The sequence below is a fragment of the Emys orbicularis genome, chromosome 12 (genome assembly GCF_028017835.1).
Source record: "Emys orbicularis isolate rEmyOrb1 chromosome 12, rEmyOrb1.hap1, whole genome shotgun sequence".
Taxonomy (NCBI): Eukaryota; Metazoa; Chordata; order Testudines; family Emydidae; genus Emys; species Emys orbicularis.
The window spans coordinates 18437267-18451942 of NC_088694.1; the positions used below are offsets into that span (position 1 = coordinate 18437267).

The following is a 14676-nucleotide window of genomic DNA, read 5'->3' on the forward strand; positions in this document are numbered from 1 at the left end:
GTTTGACATGATTTGTTCTTCAGAAATCCATATTGACTGTTACTTATCACCTTATTATCTTCTAGGTGTTTCCAAATTGATTGCTTATTGCTCCATTATCTTTCTGGGTACTGAAGTTAAACTGACTGGTCTGTAATTCCCCACATTATCCTTATTCCCCTTTTTATAGATTGGCACTTCCAATCCTCTAGAATCTCTCCTGCCTTCCATGAGTTTTCAAAGATAATCGCTAATGGCTCAGATATCTCCTCAGTCGGCGATTTGAATATAGTTTTTGCTGACTGCACAGATCTGTCAGAACTCTAAAGCTGCTGATGCATTTATCAATGGTCTGCTTTGATTCCAAGAAAGAGGTTTAGACATTTCAATCTTCAAATCACCCTCAAAACGTGATGCAATAATTAGTATCTATCAGAGTAGTAAAAAATTTTCCGATAAAACAACTTTAATCAAAAAATGGTGATCTGATGAAATTCAAATGTTTCATGGAAACTTACTGATTTAATAGAAATTTTCAACTGGAAATTATCTAAACAGTTCATTTTGATGAGGTTGAAACATCTAATTTTGACTGTGTTTTATAGTAAATTATAAATTATAATGTAATATATAAATCAAAACAAAAATGTTTCTATAAGGTCATCTCATGAAAAATTCCAAGATTTTGACGTTTTGTCCCAAATTTGGGATGAAACAAAATTTCAAAGTCTCAGAATTTCCTGAAGGGTGAAAATTCCACTTTTTCAGCCAACTCTAGTATTTAGCTATTTAAAATTGCTTATGTCTCTTAGAATTCCCCAGACAAAGCTGGGTAAACATATTTATATAATTAATGCTCTATTAAACAGATTATTTGGCATAGAGGGAAAAAGGTTTAAATATGATCTTTCATCTGTAGCTCTCATATAAATGGGACAAAGGTAATCAGTGACCAAGAGACATTACCAACTAAGGGCTATTCATAGAACTAGATAAAATGACTTGATGGCAGAGACACAAAGTATGTGCGGTAATATCTTTTACTGGACCAAATTCTGTTGATGAGAGACAAACTTTCAAACTTACACAGAGCTCTTCTTCAAGTCACAGTCTATTTCATAATAGGCACATCCCTCTTCTTGACAAAAGCTAACAAATAATCTACTGTATTTTTTTTTTTTTTTTTTTTTTGCTAAAAGCAGACCCCTCCAAGTCAATGTACAGCCATGCTAGCAGTTCATTAAGGAAGCATGGCTTAATCTGCTGCTTTCCTGCTGTACCTATCTTGTGGACAAACAGATAAATTCAATCTACAGGAATATCTGTCTGGTATATTTCATAAAACCTATCAAACACCAATGGACATACTTGAACAACAAGGCAGCTGCTACACCAGGCACTCCTTAATAGAGATCTCACCATCCTTCAGTTTATAAATATGAGAAAGAGCGTTTTCCACTGGTTCAAGACATGGAAGAGCATGTACAATAGCAGAGCTTAGTGGTTTTATCTCTCTCTCTCTCTCTCACACGCACACGCACACACACACTTGCAACTAGCAAGAAAGACAGTATACTGAACACTGCAATCTAAGCTACCTTCTTGATAGTGGCGTTTGTTTGACCAGGACTGTCCATCATTATGGCACAAAAACCTCTGAATACACCGACGGATTGTATCTTCAAAGCCAGGTCTCATGGAAGACCGTAATGAGTTTGTATCTATGTTGACGAGTTTACCTGTCACAGGAAAGAAAAATTTAAGATAATCATAGAGTCCCTGTCATTTTAAATATAATCCTAATATTAAAAATACAGAATAGTATTTCAAAAGTCACCAAATATTGTCTATATTATGTTTTTATAATGTACCCATCACTGTAGCATCTAAGCACTGAAGTTGTTTTCTAAGCGTCTATCTAATCTTTTCACTTACACACAGCTTCCCATGCAAAGATCTCAAGCTGCTTTATGAACATAAATTCTGAACACCCCTGTGAGTTAAGTTATTACCATATCATTTTTACATATAAGGAAATTGAGGCACCCAGAGGTTAATGCCAAAATTCTCAAAAGCGTATAACAATTTGGGTTTCCCTGGTTTTATGCAACCGAAAGGAGACCCCGAGGGCATGGTTTGCAGAGATTATAAAGAACTACACCTGAAATCAATAGGAGCTGCAGGTGATTGGCATCTTAAAGCAAAAAACTGCCCAATAATGTGTTTAAATATTTAAAATTTAAATACCACAGCAGACTATAAAGGTTTCATGATGTTACAGAAGGAAAGGAGAAATTATCTCAATGAGTCTTCATTAACTTGATATATGATTAATAAACACTTTAGGAATACTTCTAGAGGAAGATGTAACGTAAATAATTTGAAATATTACCTAGTTAAAGGAAGAAAGGCAACAGTATAAGTAGTACTAGTTATTCCAACTTATTTGCCACAATTTTTATACAAAACAAAACAAAACAAAAACAAAACAAGAGCCATCCATTACCTTCACCTCAAGTAGATTTCTCACCTGAAAGGTCATGTCTTGTAATAAAGCTTTCTGGGTTTGTTGGAAATACCCTTTCCACTGTAGTGATGCGACGTGCCACACAAATCATACAGGACTGCAAATCTGCAATGAAAGAGTTATTTTCCTCTGTGTCCTATTTATTCTATTACATTTCTTATAAAGGAGTAGGACTCTTGCAATATTAAGATAAAGGCATAATATGGGAGACGAGATTTGAGGATTTTGCATTTAACTCCTAAATTATTCTAAACATGGAATTCTGAAACCCCAGGCTTCATAACATAAATTAAGTAGTAAATAACTGTAGTAAGAGGATTTTCCTGTAGAAAAATTACCTTCCCCTTCTTCCATCATAGCACTTGGCTGAGATAAAGCAAAACACTGCATGGTTTCATATCTCTGACGCGAGTCCTGGTTGCTGCCCACATCATCCAAAAGATCATGAGATGTTTTTACCATCATGCGGCAATTAAACGTATGACTCTTCTGTCTAGGTGTTTCATTGGTCCAAGCAACTCCATTAACTAAAAGAAAATAATCATAAAAGTTCACAAAGATTTTAAAATAAAATTAATTCTTAATTGCCTGATTTTTGAAGTATGCAGTGTTGTACCTGTGTCAGTCCCAGGATATTAGAGAGAGAAAGTGAGTGAGGTAAGATATTATCTCACCCACCAGATCTCTGGTTTTTGAAGCTCAGATACTATAACATTTTTAAAAGATTTGTTAAAAGGTCATCATATTGATACTTTGGGGATAGTGTTCTTCACTGCTGGTTGAAAGAACACCATCCCCTCTAAGGTACTTTCAGCCCCAACCAAAAGGGAGTGGAAAAGTCATTCCCTTGTAAAAAAGGGCAGGTAGTTCCCATTTGTTCACTGACTTCAAATCTCAGCTGTCTAGCAACACAGTTATGAGATATTGATTGAAACCATTCAATCACCTTTTTGCTTAAAACTACAGTATTTACACAATTCTGGATGGCAGCTTCTGCTTGAAGAACAAAAGGACTAAAAGAACCTAATTATTCTGCTTCAAAATGGGGAGAGACACGTCAAAGCTGAATTGTTAACAGTTCCCAGAGCTTCATCAGGATGTGGAGAGAACTTGTATAACATTATTTTAGGGCTTATCTTCACGAGGAATTCTGGAATAGCTATTCCTGATTAACTCCATAAGTGAAACCTCTTATTATAAGAGCTCCTTATTCTGAAGTAATTTACTTGAAGTGTATTAAGCAATTTCAGAATAAAGCACTCTTATTCCAGAATAAGCATGTCCACACAGAGTTTTTCAGGAATAGTTAATCCATGTTAAAGTCACACTTCACTTTATTCTGGATAAATTTTCATATATAACACTGGTCTACAATTTTTGAGAAGTTGTCTGCTTCAGAGATATTATGTATTTTGATGTGTTGAATTCAAATATGACAATTAAAACAACTGATTGGCTACTGTTTCTAAGATATTTAAGTTTTTACATTTTATGTCTATGTATATTGTGTAGATAGTAGAGTTTTAATCATAAATTGTAAACCTAGGTCTTTTCATGTGTTTATGGTTGCTTTACATGATAATATTTCACCTGTCCTGTTTATGTAACACTTTAAAAATCAGTAAAAGGGTTATATAAATAAAATTTATTATGAAACAAAAGGCAAAAAACTATTTATGTACATAGTTTAGTCCTATTCAGTGTCTTCTCGGCGCTTCTTGGCTTGTCTCTTGTATTCATTACAATTGCTGTCACTGTCCAGCAATAGTCTGCAAGCATTGATGGGCTCCATTTGCCCTGATAGCGTTTCTCCATTGTTGCAATGTCCTGGTGAAATCGCTCGCCGTGCTCGTCGCTCACTGCTCCGCAGTTCGGTGGAAAAAAATCTAGATGAGAGTGCAAAAATGTATCTTTAGTGACATGTTGCAACCAAGGCTTTTGTATGCCTTGAGGAGGTTTTCCACCAACAACCTGTAGTTGTCTGCCTTGTTGTTTCCGAGAAAATTTATTGCCACTAACTGGAAGGCTTTCTATGCCGTCTTCTCCTTGCCACGCAGTGCATGGTCAAATGCATCATCTCGAAGAAGTTCACGAATCTGAGGACCAACAAAGACACCTTCCTTTATCTTAGCTTCACTTAACCTTGGAAATTTTCCACGGAGGTACTTGAAAGCTGCTTGTGTTTTGTCAATGGCCTTGACAAAGTTCTTCATCAGACCCAGCTTGATGTGTAAGGGTGGTAACAAAATCTTCCTTGATTCAACAAGTGGTGGATGCTGAACACTTTTCCTCCCAGGCTCCAATGACTGTCAGAGTGGCCAATCTTTCTTGATGTAGTGGGAATCTCTTGCACGACTATCCCATTCGCAGAGAAAACAGCAGTACTTTGTGTATCCGGTCTGCAGACCAAGCAAGAGAGCAACAACCTTCAAATCGCCACAAAGCTGCCACTGATGTTGGTCATAGTTTATGCACCTCAAAAGTTGTTTCATGTTGTCCTAGGTTTCCTTCATATGGACTGCATGACCAACTGGAATTGATGGCAAAACATTGCCATTATGCAGTAAAACAGCTTTAAGACTCGTCTTCGATGAATCAATGAACAGTCTCCACTCATCTGGATCGTGAACGATGTTGAGGGCTGCCATCACACCATCGATGTTGTTGCAGGCTACAAGATCACCTTCCATGAAGAAGAATGGGACAAGATCCTTTTGACGGTCACGGAACATGGAAACCCTAACATCACCTGCCAGGAGATTCCACTGCTGTAGTCTGGAGCCCAGCAGCTCTGCCTTACTCTTGGGTAGTTCCAAATCCCTGACAAGATCATTCAGTTCACCTTGTGTTATGAGGTGTGGTTCAGAGGAGGAGGATGGGAGAAAATGTGGGTCCTGTGACATTGATGGTTCAGGACCAGAAGTTTCATCCTCTTCCTCTTCCTCGTCTGACTCAAGTGAGAATGATTCTGGTGCATCAGGAACCGGCAGTCCTTCTCCGTGGGGTACTGGGCGTATAGCTGATGGAATGTTTGGATAATGCACAGTCCACTTTTTCTTCTTTGACACACCTTTCCCAACTGGGGGCACCATGCAGAAGTAACAATTGCTGGTATGATCTGTTGGCTGTCTCCAAATCATTGGCACTGCAAAAGGCATAGATTTCCTTTTCCTGTTCAACCACTGGCGAAGATTTGTTGCACAAGTGTTGCAGCATATGTGTGGGGCCCACCTCTTGTCCTCATCTCCAATTTTGCAGCCAAAATAAAGGTGATAGGCTTTCTTAATCATAGTGGTTATACTGCGCTTTTGTGATGCAAAAGTCACTTCACCACAAACATAGCAGAAGTTATCTGCACTGTTCACACAAGTACGAGGCATCTCTGCTCACTTTGGCTAAACAGAAATGTGTCCCTTTGCAAAATCAAACACTGACAAATAAGAGAGCACGACACTGTATGATTTCTAGAGCTGATATAGGGCAATTTGTTCAGCAGAGTGATGTAAGCTTCGTTATGATTGCATCATCCATGACTTCTAGGAATAACATGATGCAATTCATATCATGTATGACGCAATACTAGCTTCAGATTGCATCATTCATTATTTTGCCTAAAAAGCAAGTACTGTCCAAACCCAGTCAGATTTATTCATAGATCCAGTCAAAGATGTATTTTAGTCATTTCTGGTTTAAATTGAGATCCCTTCCCTTTATAACTCACTTATCCTCCGCCATTCCCAAGTCAAGGGTCGTATATACTGACCCAATAGCATATCTTGAAAACTAGAGCCAATCAACAATTTTAAGCATCATTTTCGTTCTCAGTGACCCAGAATTAGTAAAGTTTGACTACATTTATTTCAGAAGCATTTTGCCTGTAGAGCAGTGTAATTAAAGCTATGTTTTAGTCCTAGGTATTTTTAGTAAATGTCATGGATAGTAAACAATAATTCAGGGCCTGTGACCAATCCATGACTTGTACTATATACCCCTGACTAAATCTTGGGTGCTCCGGGGCAGGGGGCGGCCCAGGACCACAGCTGATACGGGGGGAGAGGGGCAACGCTGGTGCTGGGGGGGACAGACCGAGACCATTGCTGCTGCTGGGGGGAGTTGGGGGCGGGGTCTCAAGACTGCCCCAGTAGCGGCCTGTGCGGCTGTCCCTGGGGTCAGTCACTCTGGCCACTGCAGAAGTCACAGAGATCACAGAATCAGTCACTTCCCTGACAGACAAGGCCTTATGTATAATGAATCCCTTAGAAACAGGCAAGCCAACCCTCAAATGCCCATCTCTCTTTCACTTTATCAGAGTATAGAAACATGCAACTCCATAAACCTAGGCATTTGTTCGCTACAACCACACACCATGAATATCTGAACCTACATTCTGTTAGTTGTTTATATAATTTCTAGTTTGAAATTAACATTTTAAATACTTAGATCAAGAGGATATAGATTTAAACGGTAGTCCTGGTTATGGAATTTTGTTTTCATTCTTCTGCTCGTCTGCTAACAGCAAAGAATGCATAATCAATGTTGCAATATTCCTATTAATTTAATGTTAAAAGTCATATCCTAAAACTCAAGACAAGTGATAGTTGCACCATAAGAAGGAGATTTGTTTTGTAAGGTTAACAATTTTGGAGTTTTTTATTTATTTTTTAAAAGAAGTCTGAGAATCTAAGTGAAGACCCTATTACCTGCAGATTTAGGTAAGTTTTTAAGGAAGTCCTTCTGGTCCTCTTCATGCAAGATGTTGTAGACACTTGTATTAACCAAATCCTCTTGTTTATACTGCAGATATTGTGTGACATTTTCTGATACAAATACAATGTTCCCACCTCGCTTTACTACAAACAGGAAACCATCCAATGCCTAAAAATACATTGCAACGATACATTATAAACACACACACAAAATTCCAGACCTGCTAAAACGGTTCATTTAAAAAAGTAAGTGGGAGATAAAAGTGTTGTAGTTTAGGAGAAGAATCACCTAACTTTTCTGGTAGAAGAATTAAAGTTTCAAGTTTTCCTTAAAGAGTATCAGAAACCCGCTGTTCATTTGTTCTTCCACTATTGATCTTAACATGGTGATAATCAAACATTTGTTTTTTAACTTTTTTAGCCTGGAAACATGACACTGAGTCTGACATCTCAGTAACTTCTTTAACAATACAATGAAGTCAAAGTCAGGATTATAAATTCGCCACAAGACCTTTAAGAAGTAGAAGTGGAGTGTGAGGGAAATAGCCTTCTTAAGGATATATTTTCAATACCAATGAAGAACATAAAAAAAAAAAAAAAAAAAAAAAAGAGAGAGACTATCCACTTTTTAAAAACCACTGTACTCATTCCCAAATCAGAAACAGCATTAGAATATCTCTAAGACACTTAGCTTTGAAAGTACTTCAAAAACTTGACTCAAAATAGCAGCCTACAACATACTGAACTACTTTGTGTACTAAGCAGTAGGACTGGTTTCCTGGTTTTTAGAACTCTTAATAAAAGTTACCTAAGTGATTCTTACGTAATTTGGAGTCTCAACACATGAGGGCAGCAGCAAACTGATCTACTGCATACGGCAGTGGTCATCAACTGGTCGATCGCGATTGACTGGTCAATCCTAGAGGATCTCCCAGTCGATCAAGATCTCCGGCGGTACAGTGTGGCTGCTGCTAAGGCAGACTCCCTGCCTACCCTGACCCCACACTGCTCCTGGAAGCGGCCAGCGCAGCGCAGCTCTGCGGCCCTGGGGATGCAGGGGTCTCCCTCCACGCTCTACTCCTGCCTGCAAGCACTGCCCCCGCAGCTCCCATTGGCTGGGAGAGCTGCGGGGACGGTGCTTGCAGAGAGGGGCAGTGCGCAGAGACACATGCCCCCAGCAGCCCCCCCACCCCCGGGCGCGTTGGCCCCTTCCGGAGCGGTGTGGGGCCGGGGTAGGCAGGGAGCCTGCCTTAGCCTCGCTGCGCCCACCGCCTACCGGGAGCTGCTGGAGGTAAGTGCTGCCTGGTGGGAGGCCGCATCCCAACTTCCATTGCTGAGCCCCCTCGTGGAGCAAGCACCCCATACCCCTTCTTGCACCCCAAACCCCTTCCTGAACCCCAAGCCCCACCCTGAGCCATCTTCCAGAACCAGCAACCCAAACCCCCTCCTGCACTCCAAGCCCCAGCCCTGAACCCCCTCCGGGAGCCAGTACCCCATACCCTCTCCTGCACCCCTTCCCAGAGCCCGCACCCTGACCCCCTCCTGACACCCCAATACTCTCCCCCAGCCCGGAGCCACCTCCTGCACCCAAACTCCCGTGTAGAGCTTGCACCCCCCACCCCCTCCCAAACCCCTGCCCCAGCCCAGTGAAAGTGAGTGGGGGTGGAGGAGAGCAAGCGATTGGGAGGGGGTGAGGGGGGCTTTGGGGAAGGGGCAAGGTCTTGGGAAAGGGGCGGGGTAGATGCTGGGTTGCCCTTAGATTCAAAAAGTGATTTTGGGCGTAAAAAGGTTGGAGACCACTGGCATACTGGAATTGATCCTAAGAAGCACCATTCTGCACCTGTAACTTCCCCTTAAGACAATGGGAATTCAGGTGTTCATTGCTTCCCAGAATCAGACCCCCGGTCTTACAGACCATCATCAAGCCATGAAAGTGGCCCAAAGTCCTTGATGGCCATTTCCTGAGGCAAAAAGGGGGGGGGAAAACTTGAATGCGGAGTCTAGTCAATGTAATCTTATTAGCCATTTATTGGGACTACTACAAAAATAGAACAGCATGCTAAGGCAAACCCAAATGCCATCTGATTTTGAATCCTTCTAGACTGCTTCAGCAGAGTTGAGAAAACAATGGTGGATTTTATTTTTTGTCCTTTTAAAACAATTTTCTCCATTGCCCTTGCACACTAGTTTTTGTTGTAGGACTGCTGGCATTTCTCAGTGTTGTAATCCTGTCACATAACCTATTGCTTAAGAATATGCAATATCAAATCTCATTTGGTTGTACCAGGGCATCATTTACACTTGCCTGTAGTAAAAGAGGTCCCAATGAATCCTTATCAATAACCCCTTGACCTGTAGAAGATACATCAGCCTTCTGTACATCATCATCACAGGATGCTGTCTTTCCTAACATCAAAAAGACAAGTTTTCAAAAAGGCACCATTTTGTGTTTGGAAGCATAGAAATATATTTTTGAAGTTATGTGCTGCATTCCAAGAAGCCTGAGAATAAGCAATGAAGCTGTAATTATATGATTCCATTTAATGTTACAATTATATGCACAAAGGGAGCAAAACACTTTTTTTATACGGTAGAACTTCTGGGCAGAGATTGTCTTCCTGTGTGTTTTTAAAGCACCTAGCAAATTTTGGATTCTGCCACACCACTACCACAAACAGTTTTCATGACAAAACTTCTTCCACTGGGAAGATGATTGCTTTATGAAATGACTGTCCTCCTTTGGTCACTTTTGGCTGGCCAGCACAAACTTTTCAATATAATGAAAAGCTTCCTAATTCTTCCCTTCTTCCTGTACAACCGTGTGGAAGATAAACATTTTAAATCATGTTAAGACTTAATTTGAGCTTTAGCCTAGAAAGTAATCCAATTTAACATGCAGAATGTACGGTTTGCTCATTTAATTGTGTTCTTGGATCCAAATCAAAATACAAGACCGGAAACAAATTCTCACTTGGCCTTCTGCAGATTACTTAATCATATCTGATGCCAATAATTAAAACACTTTTTCAGCATTTTAACCTAAAATATACTGAAGAAAAAGTAAAAGTTTGTTACAAGGAAAAAAAATAAAAATAAAACCATGCAGTAAAGTAATGGAAAACAAGCAGTAATCTCTATTACTGTGGCACCTACTGGCTGTTTAAGCAGACCACAACAGGAGTTTAATGTACCAAAGGAAGATTATCAACCAGTGAAGTGCACAATGAAGTGGCAATAATGCTACCGGGAACGAACTTCTAAAATAGCAATTAAGGCTACTTTAAAAAATAGAAACACGTTCCAACAGAGCAGACAAAGCAGAATTTGGAAGTTTACCATTCCAAGTAAAGTGTGTGATATATTCCAGCAGGCTTCTAACATAATTTACTACTGAGTGGAAACTCACTGAACTGGCATATACCTGATGTGCAATCTATTCTAATTTTTTTGAAGTCACTTCTACCAGCACATGTCTCACAATTACCAGAGGTTTAGGGGGAAACTGCAAATTTAACAATTATATTTGTCTGATTTGTTTAAAAAACTACTATTGTTACAAGTAAAACCTAAAAACCATCCTGTAACTAAGACATTAGCAAAATAGATGTTCCTCTATATTTTCCTCAGTTTATTCTGCACTTGATTACATTCGGTGTACAGTTAATGGCACTTTTTAATTGGTTACATGGTCAGCTAGTTGCAATCTGACTGTATTGGACCCCAGTTATTTTCCCTTGCTAGAAAGGCTCTCAAACACCAAAACAGGAGCAGAAAAGACAGAAAAATGTAACATGAATTTTAAAAAATAATTTAAAATTTCAGGACATAGCACTGAAAGGATGCTCTATAAGGAACTGGGCTTCTTTTATAAATTAGTTTCAGACAATCCAAGTTGGCAGGGAACCTTTAATTGCTGGGCAATAGATGGATTTCTTTACTCCAGTGGGCAACTAGTCCATCTATGTTTTGAAGAACAACTGCTTTATGACCTATTTTAAGTTTTTATTGCTTGTTTAGTAGTTTAAGGACGCTAATAAGAAATGGTGTACTTTAGGCCCTGATTCAGGAAAGCTTCCCTATTCATAAAGGGTGTTAAATATAATGCTTAAAGTTAAGCAAGTGCTTAAGTCCCACTAAGCACATGCTTAAAATTAAGCATGTACTAAGTGCTGAATAGGGAATAAGCCCTGAACAGGAATGGATTTAAGCATGTGCTTAAATGCTTTCCTAAATCAGGGCCTATTGTATGAAAACTCCATTGTATTGTCTCAGCAACTAAGTATTGTTTTGGAGAGAAACTGCCTCCTGATAGAAAACCAAATATTCTTCCTTATAATTTGAGAGATAAATCCTTACCTTGTTCCTTTATCTGCCGGATCTGTCTTACAGTTTCCTTTAAAATTGCACATTTATCTGGTTTGACATTGAAATTGTCAATGTCACTCAGATTAGCAGATATCAGCTCAGCTAGCTCCTCAATATATTTGCTTTCCTGCTCACGTCGGCGTTTCTCACCACTGCAGATCAGACTAGGAACAAGAAGCAGCATTTAATGTACATAAATTTCAGCATAAACAAGAACTATGATCACACTGTCATCTTTGATGCATTTAGATACCACTTATCACATAAGTTTAGCTAGTGGACATTCATCTCATCAATTTACACCTGTAGGTTTTTACAGAACCATATAAAGGAATGTATCTTCAGAGATTATAAAATAAGATTATTATTCCAAGAATAACTGTTGTAGTTATTTTCTTATTGAATTTAATGAAAATTCCAACTATTACAAAACTAATGTATTTGTACTATATAGGCATTTTAAGGTGGAAAAAGCTGCAGCACCTGCTTGGCCAATAAGCTATAAACAAAGTTTTACATCTAATTCAATGGCATTTCTCTGTCAGTAATACAATAATTTTGGAACACTGCACCCATCAATTCCAGAATTTCAGGAAATGTTCTAGATATCAGTGGGCACAAGTATGTTGATTTAAAGGCAGATCAGAACACCAGAAAAGCTTATTTCACAGGAAAATCAGGGCTTCCAGAGTGACTGGTGTTGCAGGCAGAAGAATCTCTCTGCTGCCCCTGGTGGAGGTCTACACATACCAGAAGCAGCATCTTAACTGGCTGCATGGGGACAGCCTGTAGTTTGGAATATCACAGAAATAAGAAAGCTTTACAAGTAGCAGGGAGGACCTAGGCGGCTGGGTGTGGAAGTAGGAATCTAGAGGGCAATGGAGATGGGGAGGGGAAAGCAGGGATCCAGGGAAACGTGGAAAATGGGGACAGTGGGGAGGGGGTTTGTGTCAGCAACCTGGAGAGGGAAGAGTGGATATGAGTAGGGCCCTACCAAATTCACGGTCCATTTTGGTCAATGTCATGGTCATAGGATTTTTTAAATTGTAAATTTCATTATTTAAGATATTTAAATCTGAAATTTCACGGTGTTGTAATTGTACGAATCCTGATCCAAAAGGAGGATGTTGGGAGGGGAGAGGGGGAGAAGAGGGTCACTAGGTTATTTTAGGGGATCGTGGTATTGCCACCCTTACTTCTGCACTGCCTTCAGAGCTGGGTGGACAGGGAGCGGAGGCTTCTGGGTGGGAGTCCCCAGCTCTGAAGGCAGAGCCGCTGCCAGCAGCAGCACAGAAGTAAGGATGGCATGGTATGGTATTGCCACCCTTACTTCTGTACTGCTTCCTTCAGAGCTGGGCCCTCTGTCAGCAGCCGCCACCCAGCTCTGAAGGCAGCAGCACAGAAGTAAGATTGGCAATACCACGATTCCCCCTAAAATAACCTTGTGACACCCCCCACAACCGCCTTTTGGGTCAGGACTCCCAGTTTGAGAAACGCTGATCCCTGTGAAATCTGTATAGTATAGGGTAAAAGTACACAAAAGACCAGATTTCGGAGGGAGGGAGGGGAGACCAGATTTCACGGTCTATGGTGCGTTTTTCATGGCTGGGAATTTGGTAGGGCCCTAGATGCGAGGAAGGGAAAATGGGGACTGGGTGTGTGTGCTAAGGACTTGGGGGGGGGGGGGGAAGGACATGGGGGAAAATACAGAAACCCTACCACGAGGGGAAGGGACGAGGCACACAGAGAATGCGGCATGGGGAAGGCAATGCAGGACTTTGGTATGCGGGCAAACACAGAGACCCAGGCATGGGGGGAAAAGGGGGACTGGAGGTGCACACAGAGCCTTTGCCATAGGGGAAGGATATGGGCACACAAAGAGCCCCTAACATGGAGAGGGTGAATAGGGGTCAATGGCATGGGGGGGGGGGAGAACATGGGGTACACAGAGCACCTTGGCATATGGAAGAGGGGGTTATGGGGGACATTCAGAGCTTCTGGCATGAGGGTAAGGGTGGAGGGACTTGCAGGGAGTCCCTTAAAGGATTTTATCAACTGAATACAAATGAATAGCAAAACTCTTTTAATATTAATTTCAATTAAAAACTAAAAACAAAACACCACGCTGCACTATTTATCATTTTATTATGAAAAATCTAATAAAAACAGTGAGGAAAATGTGTTTACTGTACCCTGGTCCTGGGGCATCACAGGGCAATGGCTTGCGTTTCCTTGACTCACTGGTCAAGCTGTCCAAGGAGTTTTCTCCCAATCCACTCATCTTGATTGAGCAACAGCCAACTGAGTTTACATCAGCAACTGAAGTGTTTAAAAAAAAAAAAAATCACAAACTGATGATGCTCTCTCAAGAGATTTCAAACAATTAAAATAAATTGTTTTACAGTATTCTTTATCGATTTTACAGTGAGACTATCCAGATAAGCACTAAGTCATAATTTATAGCAGCCTTGCAAAATTTTAGTCACCCCAGGATGCATGATATTTTTGGGACCAATGTGTAATATATTGCTTTAACTATCAATCACCACTTACTGCTCTACATGATGCAAGAACTTGGAGGATCAAAAGCTTGAGGAGCTCAAAAAATATCATGTGGTCAAATTATTGCTAAGAAAAAAATACTGTAGATTACTGCACATGCTCAGATGCAACATACTTTCTAAGCACTATATAACCAGAGCAGTATACACAATCCATATTTTTTTAAAAAAAAAAAACCATCTCTCCCAGATCTGTACCACTTGGTGGAAAAATCTAGGACATAAGAATCAACAGCTTCTTCAGCAACAGATGCATAAAATATCACTGTCAAGATAGAAATGTTACCACAATTGTTACATACCCTCTGACTTTGGCCATTAAATCACCATCTGAGTTAATGAGCGTTTTCCAGGGAGCAATAAGGAAGTTACACTCAGTGCTAACTAAGAAGTGCCTTTAGATAAAAAGTAATTTTTGGCTCATAAAACACTGGATCATTAAACAGCTATGCTAACCACAGGCACAGAACACGCGTTTTAAATATTTGCCAAAACAATTCTCATGTCTGTCAACAAATCACAAATTCTCGCAATCACA

The 14676-nt window shown here is 40.1% G+C and overlaps 1 protein-coding gene across 1 annotated transcript in view; it reads right to left on the reverse strand.

Annotated features, from left to right (window-relative positions):
- The window catches only part of NCOA3 (nuclear receptor coactivator 3), a 36746-nt gene extending 22850 nt beyond the window's left edge, over nt 1-13896 (reverse strand). The window contains exons 1-7 of the mRNA XM_065414716.1: nt 13770-13896; nt 11569-11741; nt 9518-9618; nt 7207-7381; nt 2845-3033; nt 2510-2611; nt 1578-1718 (exon numbers count right to left, since the gene is read on the reverse strand). Coding sequence (XP_065270788.1) covers nt 1578-1718; nt 2510-2611; nt 2845-3033; nt 7207-7381; nt 9518-9618; nt 11569-11741; nt 13770-13858 — 970 coding nt within the window. The 5' untranslated portion in view covers nt 13859-13896. The remainder of the gene's footprint in view (nt 1-1577; nt 1719-2509; nt 2612-2844; nt 3034-7206; nt 7382-9517; nt 9619-11568; nt 11742-13769) is intronic.
- Between the last annotated feature and the right edge of the window lie 780 nt (nt 13897-14676).